This window comes from Phlebotomus papatasi, unplaced genomic scaffold (genome assembly GCF_024763615.1).
Source record: "Phlebotomus papatasi isolate M1 unplaced genomic scaffold, Ppap_2.1 HiC_scaffold_42, whole genome shotgun sequence".
NCBI lineage: Eukaryota > Metazoa > Arthropoda > Insecta > Diptera > Psychodidae > Phlebotomus > Phlebotomus papatasi.
In genome coordinates this window covers 156485-169580 of record NW_026604623.1, presented here as the reverse complement: position 1 = coordinate 169580, position 13096 = coordinate 156485, and the positions used below count along the sequence as shown (strand labels likewise).

General features: G+C 38.9%; 1 protein-coding gene across 1 annotated transcript; it reads right to left on the bottom strand.

Annotated features, from left to right (window-relative positions):
• Window positions 1-8781: 8781 nt before the first annotated feature.
• LOC129809188 (uncharacterized) lies at window positions 8782-12642 on the bottom strand. The gene has a single exon (XM_055859004.1). It carries the CDS (start codon window positions 12640-12642, stop codon window positions 8782-8784), a length of 3861 nt encoding a protein of 1286 aa, XP_055714979.1.
• Window positions 12643-13096: the final 454 nt, after the last annotated feature.

The following is a 13096-nucleotide window of genomic DNA, read 5'->3' as shown; positions in this document are numbered from 1 at the left end:
AAATTGTTCAGCAATTCGCCACAAGATTACGCGTCGCATTTTTCACCATGTCTTCCTTTTCTCTCTGACCTTCAGCACGCCTGCAGTTTTTTGCGATCAGGCGGAGGAGAAAAAAGAATACAAAACAACAAAACTCATCCCCTGTGTGAGAAATCGTATGAATTACAGCTGAGCGAATTTTTATGATTTTCACGATCAGTCTCGTTGTTTCAAAAAATTGTAGAAAATCGTAAAAATTATGAATCGTCAATCGTCATGGGCATTTCACAAAACCAGCTAATATCGGTAACTACAAAATATGCGGATATAATTATTCTCGGAGAAGAAAAAAGTCAGTGATAAGCCTAAATGGGCTTATGCTATGTGTGATTCTTTCATTGCAAATTCGAATTGGGGGCAAAATTGAAGTCCAGATGACCTTATGCTAGCTGAGATTTATTACAGGAAACCTCGAAATGCGTGCAACTCGAGGTCGTTGAAAATTGAAAAGTGCAAATTCGATTGTCAGAAATGCACAAAAATACATGTAAAACTTTAATGCCAAAATGGCTCAGAAACTATTCCGCAATCCGCGAGTAATACTGCGATCTTCAAAAATCCGCGAAAAAATCCACGGTCCGGGAAAATCCACAATAAATTCTGCCGGCTGCGTAAATCCGTCAGAAATTCTTCGGTCCGCAAAAGATTCCGCGATCCGCGAGAAATTTCGCGGTTCGCGAAAATTCGTGAACGATTCCGCGATCCGAGAAAATCCGGGAGCAACACCGCGATCCACGCAAATACACGAAAAATTCCGCGGCCCACTAAAATCCACGAACACACCGCGATCCGCGAAGTTACAAAATAAACCTAAAAGTAGCGAAAAAGCATTTAACATGATTTCGAGATTACAATAGAAAACCCGATTTTGAAATGGAACTTTTGTGAAGGAGAGAAAAAATGAGACATGCATGTTTTACGTATATCTTTGTCTCTAAAAATTGATTAAAAAAAATATTAAATTTTCAAGTGACAAAATTTCTATTTTTATTTTCTTCATAGTCCAAAATTTCTATTTCCTCAAAGAACACGTGCATTTGACACATTTAAAAGATAGGGGGAAACAGGTTTATTTTTTGGCCTTTTTTGGTACGGGAAAGTACTCTCCTTTCGAATGTTCATGCCTTGGAATAATGGGAATTTTCTTTTATTTTTCGTATGAGACTTACCTACACATTTCTATTAAATATTAGTTAGCTTATCATCAATATTTATGATTATGTGATAATTATTTATAAGTCTCTTAGGAAAAATAAAAGAAAAATCACGCTATTCGAAGGCATGAACGTTCGAAAGGAGAGTTCTTTCCCCTATCCCTTACGATTCGAAATTTAAAAACTTTACAATCTTGGCAGGTCAAACTAATAAATAATTAACATGACCTTTATTTTTCCTCCATTCTTTCCAAAAACCATGTTCTTCTTGGGAATCTTTAAAAACGTATCCAGCGATTTTATTATTTTTAAATATGTTTTAGAGGCCGACTCGGTGATAATTTCATATAAGAAAATACTGTTGAATCAAAGATTTTTCAAGGTCAAAGGTTAAAAATGCTCTAGAGAGCGTATTTTTAAACCGAATAGGGTGACATTTGGTATAGTTCCAATGATTATGCAATTTCTTACAATTCTGAAAAGGGTATAATTTTTTATAAATCCATATAATAAACCAGTTTGTATCCTCAAGGAGTAACAAAAAGATTTTCAATATTAGTAACTAATTTGTTCCGAAAGTCACCATCGCAGCAAGAAGGACGTTAAATTTGTGGCATTTTTCAAGCTATAATATTTACGGTTTCACTTTTTTTTAATTCGAGATTGGCGAGATTTTTCTCCTCCTGCTACCAGCACTGGCACCTTAACTATAGGGTGGAATAACCGGCTATCGCCATGTTTAGGAAAAAATTAAATTCATTTAATCATAACTTTTGAATCCTTGTTACAAGATAAGTCAAATTTGACACAAAGTTACTTAGATGTATTGGCTCTAGATACGTGAAAACAATAATCCTAGAACATAACGCTGGACTACTTAAAAAACTGATTTTTATTAATAATGCAAAAATAACCATTTCGTCGCCACTTTTTACCACTTTTCGCCAGTTTTGTAAAATTTGTAACCACTTCTCGCCACCCACTTGAAAAGAACCACACTCGGTTATTTTAGGCAATGCTATGAAAAGAATACATTCACCATTTCTCTTTCCTTGTGATCACTTTATTATTACTCTTTTTAAATGATTTTTCTTCACTTTTATTTGAGAAATCAAATTATGGGGCTTTTGCAGAAAGTAAACAATGCAGATTTGACAACTGAGAATCTACGAAGTGAAGTTAGCGTCGCCTATTGAAAAGATATGGCGACAGGTGGTAAAATCAATTCCAGAATATTACCACTTCTCGCCATGCCTCATTTTTATACAAAAATAATATAAAATGAAATATTAATTGACTAAATACAAATTTTATGTATTCCACAAGTGCAATTAAATATTCAATAGACAAATTATTTACCCAAATAGGTATTTTTGGCCTGATGAAAATTTGACGACACTTAGTACGTTTGGTAAGAGATGTTGGATTCGATGCACTTGCTTAAAATATTGCTCTAAAAAGTGATCAAAATCGTGAATCCAAAACGAATAATTATTATTTTTCGATTCTATGCGTAGAAGCAGAAACAATACAAAAAAATTGCGACTCATTTATTTCATAAATTGCGAAAAATAGCGATTTCAATGTAAGTGGCGAGAAGTGGGGCACTGGCGAGAACTGGTGAATCCACCCTAGACCTTAACTGTTAGACGAAACGGACGAGATCTTTTAAATTGCATTAATTTGTTCCCGATAATTGGAACAAAATGTCTATATTTCGTCGGTTGCCTCAGCAACTGTGCTAACTGCATTTGCTTTGTGTCAGCATTCGTTGTAAGCAATGCATCGCTGCGCGGCGTTTGCAATGAATACAGACACAAAGCAGATGCAGTTAGCACAGTTGCTGAGGCAACTGACGATTTGGTTCCGACTTTTAGCAACAAATTTGTACTTTTTAAGAGAGGCAAAAGGATTCCCCATATTAGTAACGATTTTTGTTCCAAAAATTAAATCGTCCACGGATACCGAAAATTTTTGAAACGAATATGTTACAAATATAGGGATAGTATTTTTATAAAAAAAATCTACAAATTTGTTGTGTGGGAACAAAACAGTAGAGCGCAACAAAATTCTATTCCAACTCACAGATCAAATTTGTATAAAACGAAATCTACTGAAATTTGTAGGTATTCCACCGTATCGAAACGGTTCTAAAAGAAAACTTTTACACAATTGTCACTATTCTTAACAAAACCGTAAAGAAAAAAAATATTGGAACGAATAAATATCTTTTTTAGGTACATATTTGTTCTGTAACAAATTGTTCTAAAGAAAATTTTTACCAATATTTTGGTCAGTGTCCAAAAGTTTTTACTGTGATTGTGCAATTTGCTAACAATACTACAATTGGACTTCAGATTAAAATTAGTTATAGTTTCATAACTGGTTTATTATATGGATTCATAAAAAATTATACCCTTTTCTGAATTGTAAAAAATTGCATGACGTTTGGAACTATACCAAATGTCACCCTATTTGGTTTAAAAATACGCTCTCTATAGAGCATTTTTAACCTTTGACCTTGAAAAATCTTTGATGATTCAACAGTATTTTCTTATATGAAATTATCACCGAGTCGGCCTCTTTAAAAATAAAAAAATCGCAGGATGCGTTTTTAAAGATTCCCAAGAAGAACATGGTTTTTGGAAAGAATGGAGGAAAAATAAAGGTCATGTTAATTATTTATTAGTTTGACTTTCCCGTACCAAAAAAAAGGCCAAAAAACAAACCTGTTTCCCCCTATCTTTCAAATGTGTCAAATGCACGTGTCATTTTTGAAGAAATAGAAATTTTGGACTATGAAGAAAATAAAAATAGAAATTTTGTCACTTGAAAATTTAATTTTTTTTATCAATTTTTAGAGACAAAGATATGCGTAAAACATGCATGTCTCATTTTTTCTTTCCTTCACAAAATCTCATAATGCATCGCAAGGTTAAAAATCTGCCTTTGGGTTTTCAACCTTTTCAATGAGTTTTTTGTGTGCTCTGGGTCTGGGGAGCGCTTCGGAGAAAAATAGACAGACGATGAGCGTGAACAAAAAACAGTAGAAAAAACGAGACAGCTGATGGCGGGTGATGACTCTTTTCACCACCAGGGGACATCACGGATGCTTTGAGTAGCTCCGCGAGAGCTTGAATCTGGAGCTTTTTTTTCCTTGACGATCCTCTTAAATAAAAAAAAGTCAATAAATATTAGATCCTTTATTTTGTAAATGACAGACTCCTTGATCACCTAAAAATCTTTCTGGGTTATTGCAATCAAAGAATTTATCAAATGCCTGTGTGAAGCTTCAAATCATTAAATAAAAAAAAGTCAATAAATATTAGATCCTTTATTTTGTAAATGACAGACCCCTTGATCACTTAAAAGTCTTTCTGAGTTATTGCAATTAAAGAATTTATCAAGTGCCTGTGTGGAACTTCAAATCATTAAATTATAAAAAGTTGTAGTTAGGTTGTAGGTAAGCTGAAAAGGACCAAGAGAAATAAATTTCTCTAATGATAAAGGGGGTTTCATCTCATGCGACGATGAGAGTGGACCGTTGGGCTGGTGAAGATTGGTGCAGTCACGCGAGGTGCTATATCCATCAGCACCCTATGACCGCACTCTACTCTTCACCCGCCTTGAGCCCGTTAGGGCTGACGCCTGACTTAGGAGCGTCTGTTCTGGAGCAGAAAAAGCCTCACCTGTCGGTTAGAGCTAACTGCCACACTTTATTCACAAATTTTCACTTTTTATATAATTTGCCATGCACTCCCACTTTATGACACATATTAAATTTGGAGCAGTGGCATGACCTAAATTACATTCTTTGTTTTCACCTATATTCTTATGACATATTTTCAATTCTTGCTTACATAATTTAATTTAATTTAGTGCATTTTAACTTCCTAAATCTGTTCAGCTTCCGTGTGCTGAACATCTTGGGCCCGGCCGGCGGTTGACGGTGTTGCTTCTCGCTGACCGGAACCTTTAAGTACTCTCTGGAACTTTTGTTGCAGCTCTGTTGAGGACTCTGCTTCTATCGTATTGTCTTGAGTCGATTTTTGTTTGCATATTGACGTTAGTGTTGGTAACCATCCACTTCGTGTCTTCCAAACGATACAGAGAGCAATTATAGTAAGGATGCTTGAGCCAACACTGAATCCCGGGTGATGGGCTATTCTGGTAAATGTGACCGCTGTAGCTATTGGCGTTGACCTGATGCCTCCATAAAGGGACACAGACTGCGGGATGGGACGGAGATTCCTAATGACCGCAGGCGCTTCCACTCGATGCACACCTTCTAGTTCTTTGGGTGCAACCGCTTTGTGAAAGCTGCTGTCGACGCCTTTAGCAAGCTGCGTGCTACCTGAAAGAGAAGTACCATTAGAATTTATTGTGCAGCCTTGTTTTACCCTTATGATTCCAGAGTTGTTCAAGTGAACGCGTTCCCTATACCCATTGCAGATTATAGCAACTGATGTGGGATGTTCAGTAACGAACAGCCAGGTGTTTTCCATGGCTAGAGTCTTCCAAAGAATTCCATTCACTCGAAACTCAGCGAACTCGCAATGTGGTTTGGCGTTTCGTTCGTAGATTTTGTCAACTATACAGTCGGGGTGTTGATTCATGTCGTACACGAGTCCTGGATTGCATATAAAGTCTCTTTTCTGCGTGCTGATACATTGTTTTTCCAGGTCTTCGATGAAGAAGTAAGTTTGATGGTGATAATTCGTGGCAACGGTTTGAGTGTCGGTCTTTGGAATCATGATTGTCCTGTGCTTTGAAGCTTCTGGCACTGTCGTTACATGTAATATTTCAAAGTCAGCCTTGTCGATTATATCAAGGTATGCGTAAATAATTAGATCATCACTGGTGCTTCTATAGGATGTTCTCTTGGCTATATTTTGTTTTACTTCCAAGTCTGAAGGCAGAGTCCTTGTTAGATTCTTAATGCTTTCTTCTATGATGCCGGGATCAGCTACGTCTATTAGGGTTCCTCTATCTGTTATGCATAGAATAATTCTTCTGTACTTAGAACTGAGCTCTTGGAAATAACTGATTGCTTGTATAGCTGCTTCAATTGCAAATGAATGTGCCTTTTTGGCTTCATTTTGTTGTGCATAGTTGTTTAGTTGTTTTGTGAAGTCCGAGAATTCATTGATTCTGCGTCTGAATTGTTCGAGTTTATTTTCTGTGATTCTGTTCGAGTCGATAATTTGCTGGTTGAGCATCCTAGATTGTTGATTGATGGTGTGTATTAGTTCGTATTCATTGTTCGCTGCAACGTCATCTGGATTGTCATGACCAAAGACTGCACTGAATAGTCTAGTGATGATGTTGCGCCTCTGTCTAATTCTAAATCTGCTAACAATCTCACGATTCATCATCATGACATCATGTTTCAGATGTGTAAGATATTGTGGGAATTCTCCACATTCAAATACTTCAGTGAGCGTTTTTGTCCGAGAACAAGCGTGAATTGTTTGATTGTACACCTGTTCTACATTGTCAGCATCTTCGTTTAATTCAGCCCAGGGTATGCGTGTCTCTATCTTGACCTTGCCCTTCCTTACTCTTGCCACTCCGACCTTCTCGAGATAAATCCCGGGAGTGGTGTTGACAATTGTAAAGTTGCCGCCTGTTATGGGAAGGTTTGATGTTCCGTTGCTTGCGAATGCCATTGTTAGGAACATAAAACAAGTGACAATCATTTGCAGCAATGTAAGGCAAGGCCTTGATCTTTGAGTAATTTTACGCTTGGGTCTTGTTTCAGCTTCTTGTGTGCTGTGTTGAATCTGATAATGTAGTGCTGTCGTTTCCTTTTCTGCTGGATGATCTTTATTTTCATCCTCTAGGAATGGTAGCTTTGCTAGCTTTACTATAGGCCTGTCTAGTATGGTATTTTCCGCCGTTTTTATTTGAACTACTCTGACTAATCCGTCTTGACTTTTATACACTCGGGTGATCCTTGCTAGTGGCCACTGAAGTGGAGGTGTGTTTTGATCTTTTAGTAGCACGACGTCGTTGACGTTGAATTCTGTTTTTGTCTTATTCCATTTGGGTCTCTGTTGAAGATGATTTAGATAGTCTCGTGACCATCTGTCCCACAGGTTTTGTTGCAGTTTGGTGACTAGCTTCCACCTGTTGGAAGGATTTTGATTCGTCTGGTCTGATTCTGGTGGGGCCAGCATAGGTCTTCCGATGAGGAAGTGTCCCGGGGACAGCGCGGCGAGGTCACTTGAATCACTAGACATGGGTGATATCGGCCTGGAGTTCATAGCTGCTTCTACTGTGTGTAGAACTGTGGTGAATTCCTCGTATGTAAGAGCAGTGTCACCAAGGATTCTCTTGAGATGATATTTTGCGGATTTTACCCCTGCTTCCCATATGCCTCCGAAGTGGGGTGCATATGGCGGGGTGAATTTCCATTCAATTTGAAGGTTGGTGGCGTAACGATGTGCCTTTTCTCCTGCGTCTTTGATAGATGCTTGCAGCTCTTTTGTAAGTGTGTTTTTGGCACCCACAAAGTTTCTGCCGTTGTCGCTGTATATTATTGATGGTTTTCCTCTTCTTGCGATGAATCTCTTCAGAGCTGCCAAGAAGGCTTCTGTTGATAAATCGCTCACATATTCGAGATGAGTTGCTTTTGTGGCCAGACAAACGAATAAAGCGATGTATCCTTTGTACGTTTTGATTCCTCTGGTTTTTGAGCATTTTGTAGAGAACGGACCAGCATAGTCAATACCCGTGGTTGTGAATGGTGCGCTTGGTCTTACTCGATGATCGGGGAGGTTTCCCATCAGTTGATTGTGCTGTGTTGCTTTTTGTTTGAAGCAGGCAAGGCATTTGTGAATGATTTTGTTAATGCCACTTTTAGCATTAATAATCCAGTATTCTTGTCTGAGTGTGTTTAACATAAGCTGTGTTCCACCGTGTAATGTAATATCGTGAGTGTACTGGATTATCAATTTTGTGAAATGCGAATTCTTGGGTAGAATAATTTGATGCTTGGCATCATAGTCGAGGTTGGAGTGTTGCAGTTTACCTCCTACTCGTAGTAGTCCGTTTTCTTTGTCGAGGAACGGTGAGAGTGAAAGAATTTTGCTGTTTGACGGAATTGGTTGATTCTTTTGAAGGCAGTTTATTTCCCTTTTGAAGTGTGTTTCTTGGATTCTGTGAATTAATGTTGTTTTTGCTTCTTTGTATTCTTCAGCACTTATTTTGCCGGTTTTCTTCATCGCTTTGTTCTTTAGATTGTTGAAGAAGCGTTTAAGCAGTGCTGTAACTCTGATTAAGTGAGTAAGGGAAGAGAATCTTATAATGTTCTCGTCCTCTGATTGTGGTTCTTCCTTCTTGCGAGCTGTCTCTATAATTAACGCCGTTACTTCTGCGGTTTTGAAGTCATCTAAGGTGAAGATTGTGTTTTGAGCTTGTTTTATTTGCGCCATAAAGGCTTGATAATGTTCATCGACGATTTCTATGGGCCAGTGCTGTTTGTTTTTCTTCAACCATGTGGGACCGTTCCACCATTGTTTGTCGTTAAGCAGTTTTTCAGCTTTTATTCCTCTTGATGCTGCATCAGCTGGATTTTCTGCACTTCTTACGTGATTCCAATTTGCTTGCGGTATGAGATTTGGACCTTTGATACTCTGTTCGCAATGTAGGTTTCCCAGGTGGTTGGTGGTTTGGCGATCCATGCTAGCGTGATTTCTGAGTCACTCCATGCATATACTTCAGGTTTATTGATTTGCAGTGCTTCCAGTGTATTGTGCAGGAGGTTTGCTAGCAAGACTGCTGCATTTAGTTCCAATCTTGGTAATGTTACCTTGTTTTTGAGTGGAGCCACCTTTGTTTTGGCTGCAATAAGATGTATATGAGCGCGTCCTTGTTCATCGACTGATCTTGTGTAGACTACTGCTGCGTATGCTTTTTGTGACGCGTCACAGAATCCATGCAGTTGTGTAGTGTTGTTAGTGTGTATCCATCTGGGTATTCTCACTGAATCCAACTGTCGGAGCTCTATCATGAGTGATGACCATTCTTTTTGTGTGTCTGATGGTGTGGGGTCATCCCAATTTAGCTCCTGATTCCAGAGTTCTTGCATGAGGATCTTTGCTCGAACTGTGATCGGTGCTAGCCAACCGATGGGGTCGAAGATTGATGCAATGCTTGATAAGAGTTGCCTTTTCGTAATTCCATGGTAGTCACGTGGATTGAGACTGAACGTGAATTCGTCTGTTCGTTGATTCCATTCTATTCCCAGTGCTTTGATATGCTCGTCAGTACCAATTTGGATGTTTTCAGGAATTGCTCTTTGATCTGGTTGGAGATGTGCCGTGAGTTCTTCTGTGTTTGATACCCATTTTCTCAGGTTGAAGCCTCCTTTCGCAAGAAGGTTGATCAGGTCTTTTTGCAATTGGCGAGCTTCATTAATAGTTTTAGCACCAGTCATCAGATCATCTACGTAGAAGTCTTCTCGTAGTGTTTTTGAAGCTTTGGGGAAATTGAGTTCTTCCTGATTTGCGAGCTCTTGTAGACATCGTACTGAGAGATAGGTTGCCGGTCCTGTTCCGTAAGTCACTGTGTTGAGGGTGTATTCTTTTACAGGCATGTTCTTGTCCTCTCTCCAGAGGATTCGCTGAAAGTTCCTATCTTCTTCTCGCACTAGTATCTGACGAAACATTTTTTCGATATCTCCCATTATGACAAATTCGTGTTTTCTCCATCTCATGACGATATGAGTCAAGTCTGATTGTAATTTGCTGCCTGTGTGCAACACGTCATTTAAAGAAACACCTGTTGATGTCTTGCAGGAGGCATCGAAAACAACCCTTGTTTTGGTTGTTGTACTGGAGGGTTTAAAAACAGCGTGGTGTGGAAGATAGTATTGGCCTTTGTTGTCATTAGCTTCGGACATATGGCCAAGCTCAATGTATTCCTTCATGAATTTGTGATATTCTTCGTTCAGAATTTCATCTTTTTCCATGCGTCTTTCAACGCTAAAGAATCTGGACATTGCTCTGTCCTTCGAATTTCCTAGCATTGTGGGAGATTTTCTGAATGGTAGTGAAACTGTAAATCTTCCTGACTCATCACGATGAACATGTTGTTTGAATTGTTTTTCGCAATCTTCGTTTGGCGTGATATCTTCTTCCTTGTTTGTTTCCATATCCCAGAAACGTCGGAGGTTATCATCAATTTCTTGCATTGAGATGAGACTGATGATATTGTTTCTTGATGGTGTGCTCGCTGGAGCTTCTCCTAATATGATCCAACCAATGTTTGTTTCCTGTGCAATGATGTCGTCTTTGTCATATTTGTGAATCTCTGCCTTTATGATTCTTGAATAAAGATTTATTCCAAGGATGAGATCTATTGGCCCAGGAATGTTAAATGTTGGATCTGCTAGAATCATATTGTTGTTGATGTGTTTAGTTGCTGTTGCACTAATTGATCTTGATGGCATCATGCCCGTGAGTTTGGGCAGCACTAAGGCTCTCTCATGTAATGCGATATTTGAGGGGAATCGTGGTTTGATCTGTAATTCCACTGAATATTTTGAGATGCCTGCACTGGCTTGGCCAATGCCTTGAATTGGTGCATTGATTTTTTGTCTTGGAAGTGCAAGATTTTGCACTGCTTCTTCTGAAATGAATGTTTCAGCTGAGCCTGTATCAACCAAGGCTCGAAAAATGTCCCATCGTCCATTGTGGGCACGAATTTTTATGAGAGCTGTAGGGAGAATTTTCTGTTTCGGTTTGACATAGAGGGAAATAACATCTTTTTGGTGATTATTATTATCCCCTTGCTCAGGTTCGTTTTCTTGAACATCAGAGTGGTGAGCTGAGGTGCTTGGTTGTGATTCTCCCTGCTCTTTTTTTGCCTTATTGAAATGTAGAAGGGTGTTATGTTTCCCATTGCATTGTTTGCAAGTTTTTGTGCTTGAACAATCCTCATATCTATGGTGAGACGATAAGCAATTGTAACATAATTTGTGCTGCTTAACTTGATCTTTTCTCTGTTGTGGTGTGAGATCTTTAAATTTTTTGCACATGAAAATTTTGTGTGGGGCGTTGCAAATTTCACATGCACTATTAGTGCTGATATGAAAATTTTTCTTATTGTCTTTTGGCTGTGCCCCATTCTGTTGTTGCTTTTTTGGTTTGTTTTCATTATTGCACTTTTGCAATATTCTGTGCCGATTTTTGAGGAATGTTAACACTTCATTGATTGATGGCATACTCATGGGATTTATCAAAGATTGTTCAAAAATGCGTAGAGATTCATTATCCATGTTATGGAGCATATGAGCTGTGAGTAAAATCTCAAGAGTTTGTGCACCCATAGTCTTCAATCCTTTGTAGCATTGAAGTGTTTTGTTGTGTAGATCGATGATTTCTTGAGCTGACCGAAAATTCACCTTCTTTTGATCTAACACAAGTGCTGTGTAGGCTAGAATGATTTGCCGTTGGTCATCATATCTTTGCTTCAAAATATCCAATGCTTCTTGGTAGCTGTCTTCTTGTAGCTTGAGATCTGAAATTAATTCTTTTGGCTCTCCTTCCAAATAATTGTTTAAATATTGTAATTTTTCCACGTTGGAAATGCGTTGATTTTTGTCTATGACGCTTTCAAATAGCTGGATCCAATTTTGCCACTTCTTGAGATCACCGGTGAACTTCTCAATGGATATTGGTGGCAATTTTGGTGCTGTTCCCCTGTAATCCATTCCTTGATATGGATACGGAGTTGGAAAGTATGGGTATCCCTGGAAGTGAGGAAACCCTGTAAAATCCTGCGGTGGATTCTGAGGATTTGGAGGATGCCACTGAGTGTGTTCCTGATTATTGGAACCGTGATTGCGCTGATAATTTGTTTGGTACCTTTGCGATGCGATGTTTGAATGGCTTGTTCCTTCTTGTGAGGTGTCCAGTGGTTGTTTTGGGCTTGTTCCTTGCTTGGAGGTGTCCCTTTGATGATTATTTGCATTATTGAGTGCATTGGATTGTATTGTTGGGTTTTGCACAATTTGTTGTGTGGGAAAAAAAATGGGCATTTGCCACTGACGTTGCTGTGGCTGTTCTGGAATTTGCTTGGTCAGAGTGTTTTTGCCCACGTTTTGTTTTGCTTTTTCTTCTTCCTCTTCGTCGTCATCGTCTTCTTGAGCTTGAGTTAGAAGACGCAAATTTTCGATACTCAGCATTTCACTGATGGAGTTGTGCAATCGTTTGGTTTCTTCAAATATTTTCTCAGTGAAATACGGATCGTCGATTGCAAGAGATGCTTGAAGTGTCGCGTGATTTTCCTTAAATATTTTCCAATATTCTTCGAGCTTCTTTTGCCGTTTCTCAACGTTTTCTTTAGTGCGTCGGGCTTGGGATTCCTTTTTGAAATTAACCCCAAGTTTCTCGATCTTGTCGCACAGATCCCTCTGTTGCTCAATGATTGAGGCAACTTCCATCTTGAGAGAGTGCGATTCGTGAGTGCGATTAAGTTTTCAAGTAAGAGTGACCAGGAAAAGAAAAAAAATGTGTGAAAAATTGAGTGAAAAGGTGTATTTCAAGCAAGGAATTATATAATTTTATGTTTCGATAGGACTTTAAGAGCCCTTTTTAATTTTTTTTCTTGAACGCGGCGCCCTCCCCTTCGTTTCCTTCTCTTCCTCTTTGGGATTTCTTTGGGAGGAAGATTTGTGAAGTTTCTGTTATGGATTGATTCTGCCAGCCGCTGTTTGTACTGTGCGATTGTGATGGGTCTTGGCCTCGGTATTGGCTCTTTTGCCGTCGGTTTTGAAGCTGGAGCCGTTTCTTGTGGTGGATGTACCGGGTTGTTATCCCAAGAGCTGGAGTGAGTACACAGCTGGTAGAATGTCAAGGGGGGCTCTGTAGGGGGGTTCTTTAGAGCCTCGGGGAGGG

What these genes read in the sequence shown, in the direction of transcription:
- LOC129809188 (XM_055859004.1), bottom strand. Translation starts at nt 12,642, where the DNA reads ATGGAAGTTGCCTCAATCATTGAGCAACAGAGGGATCTGTGCGACAAG.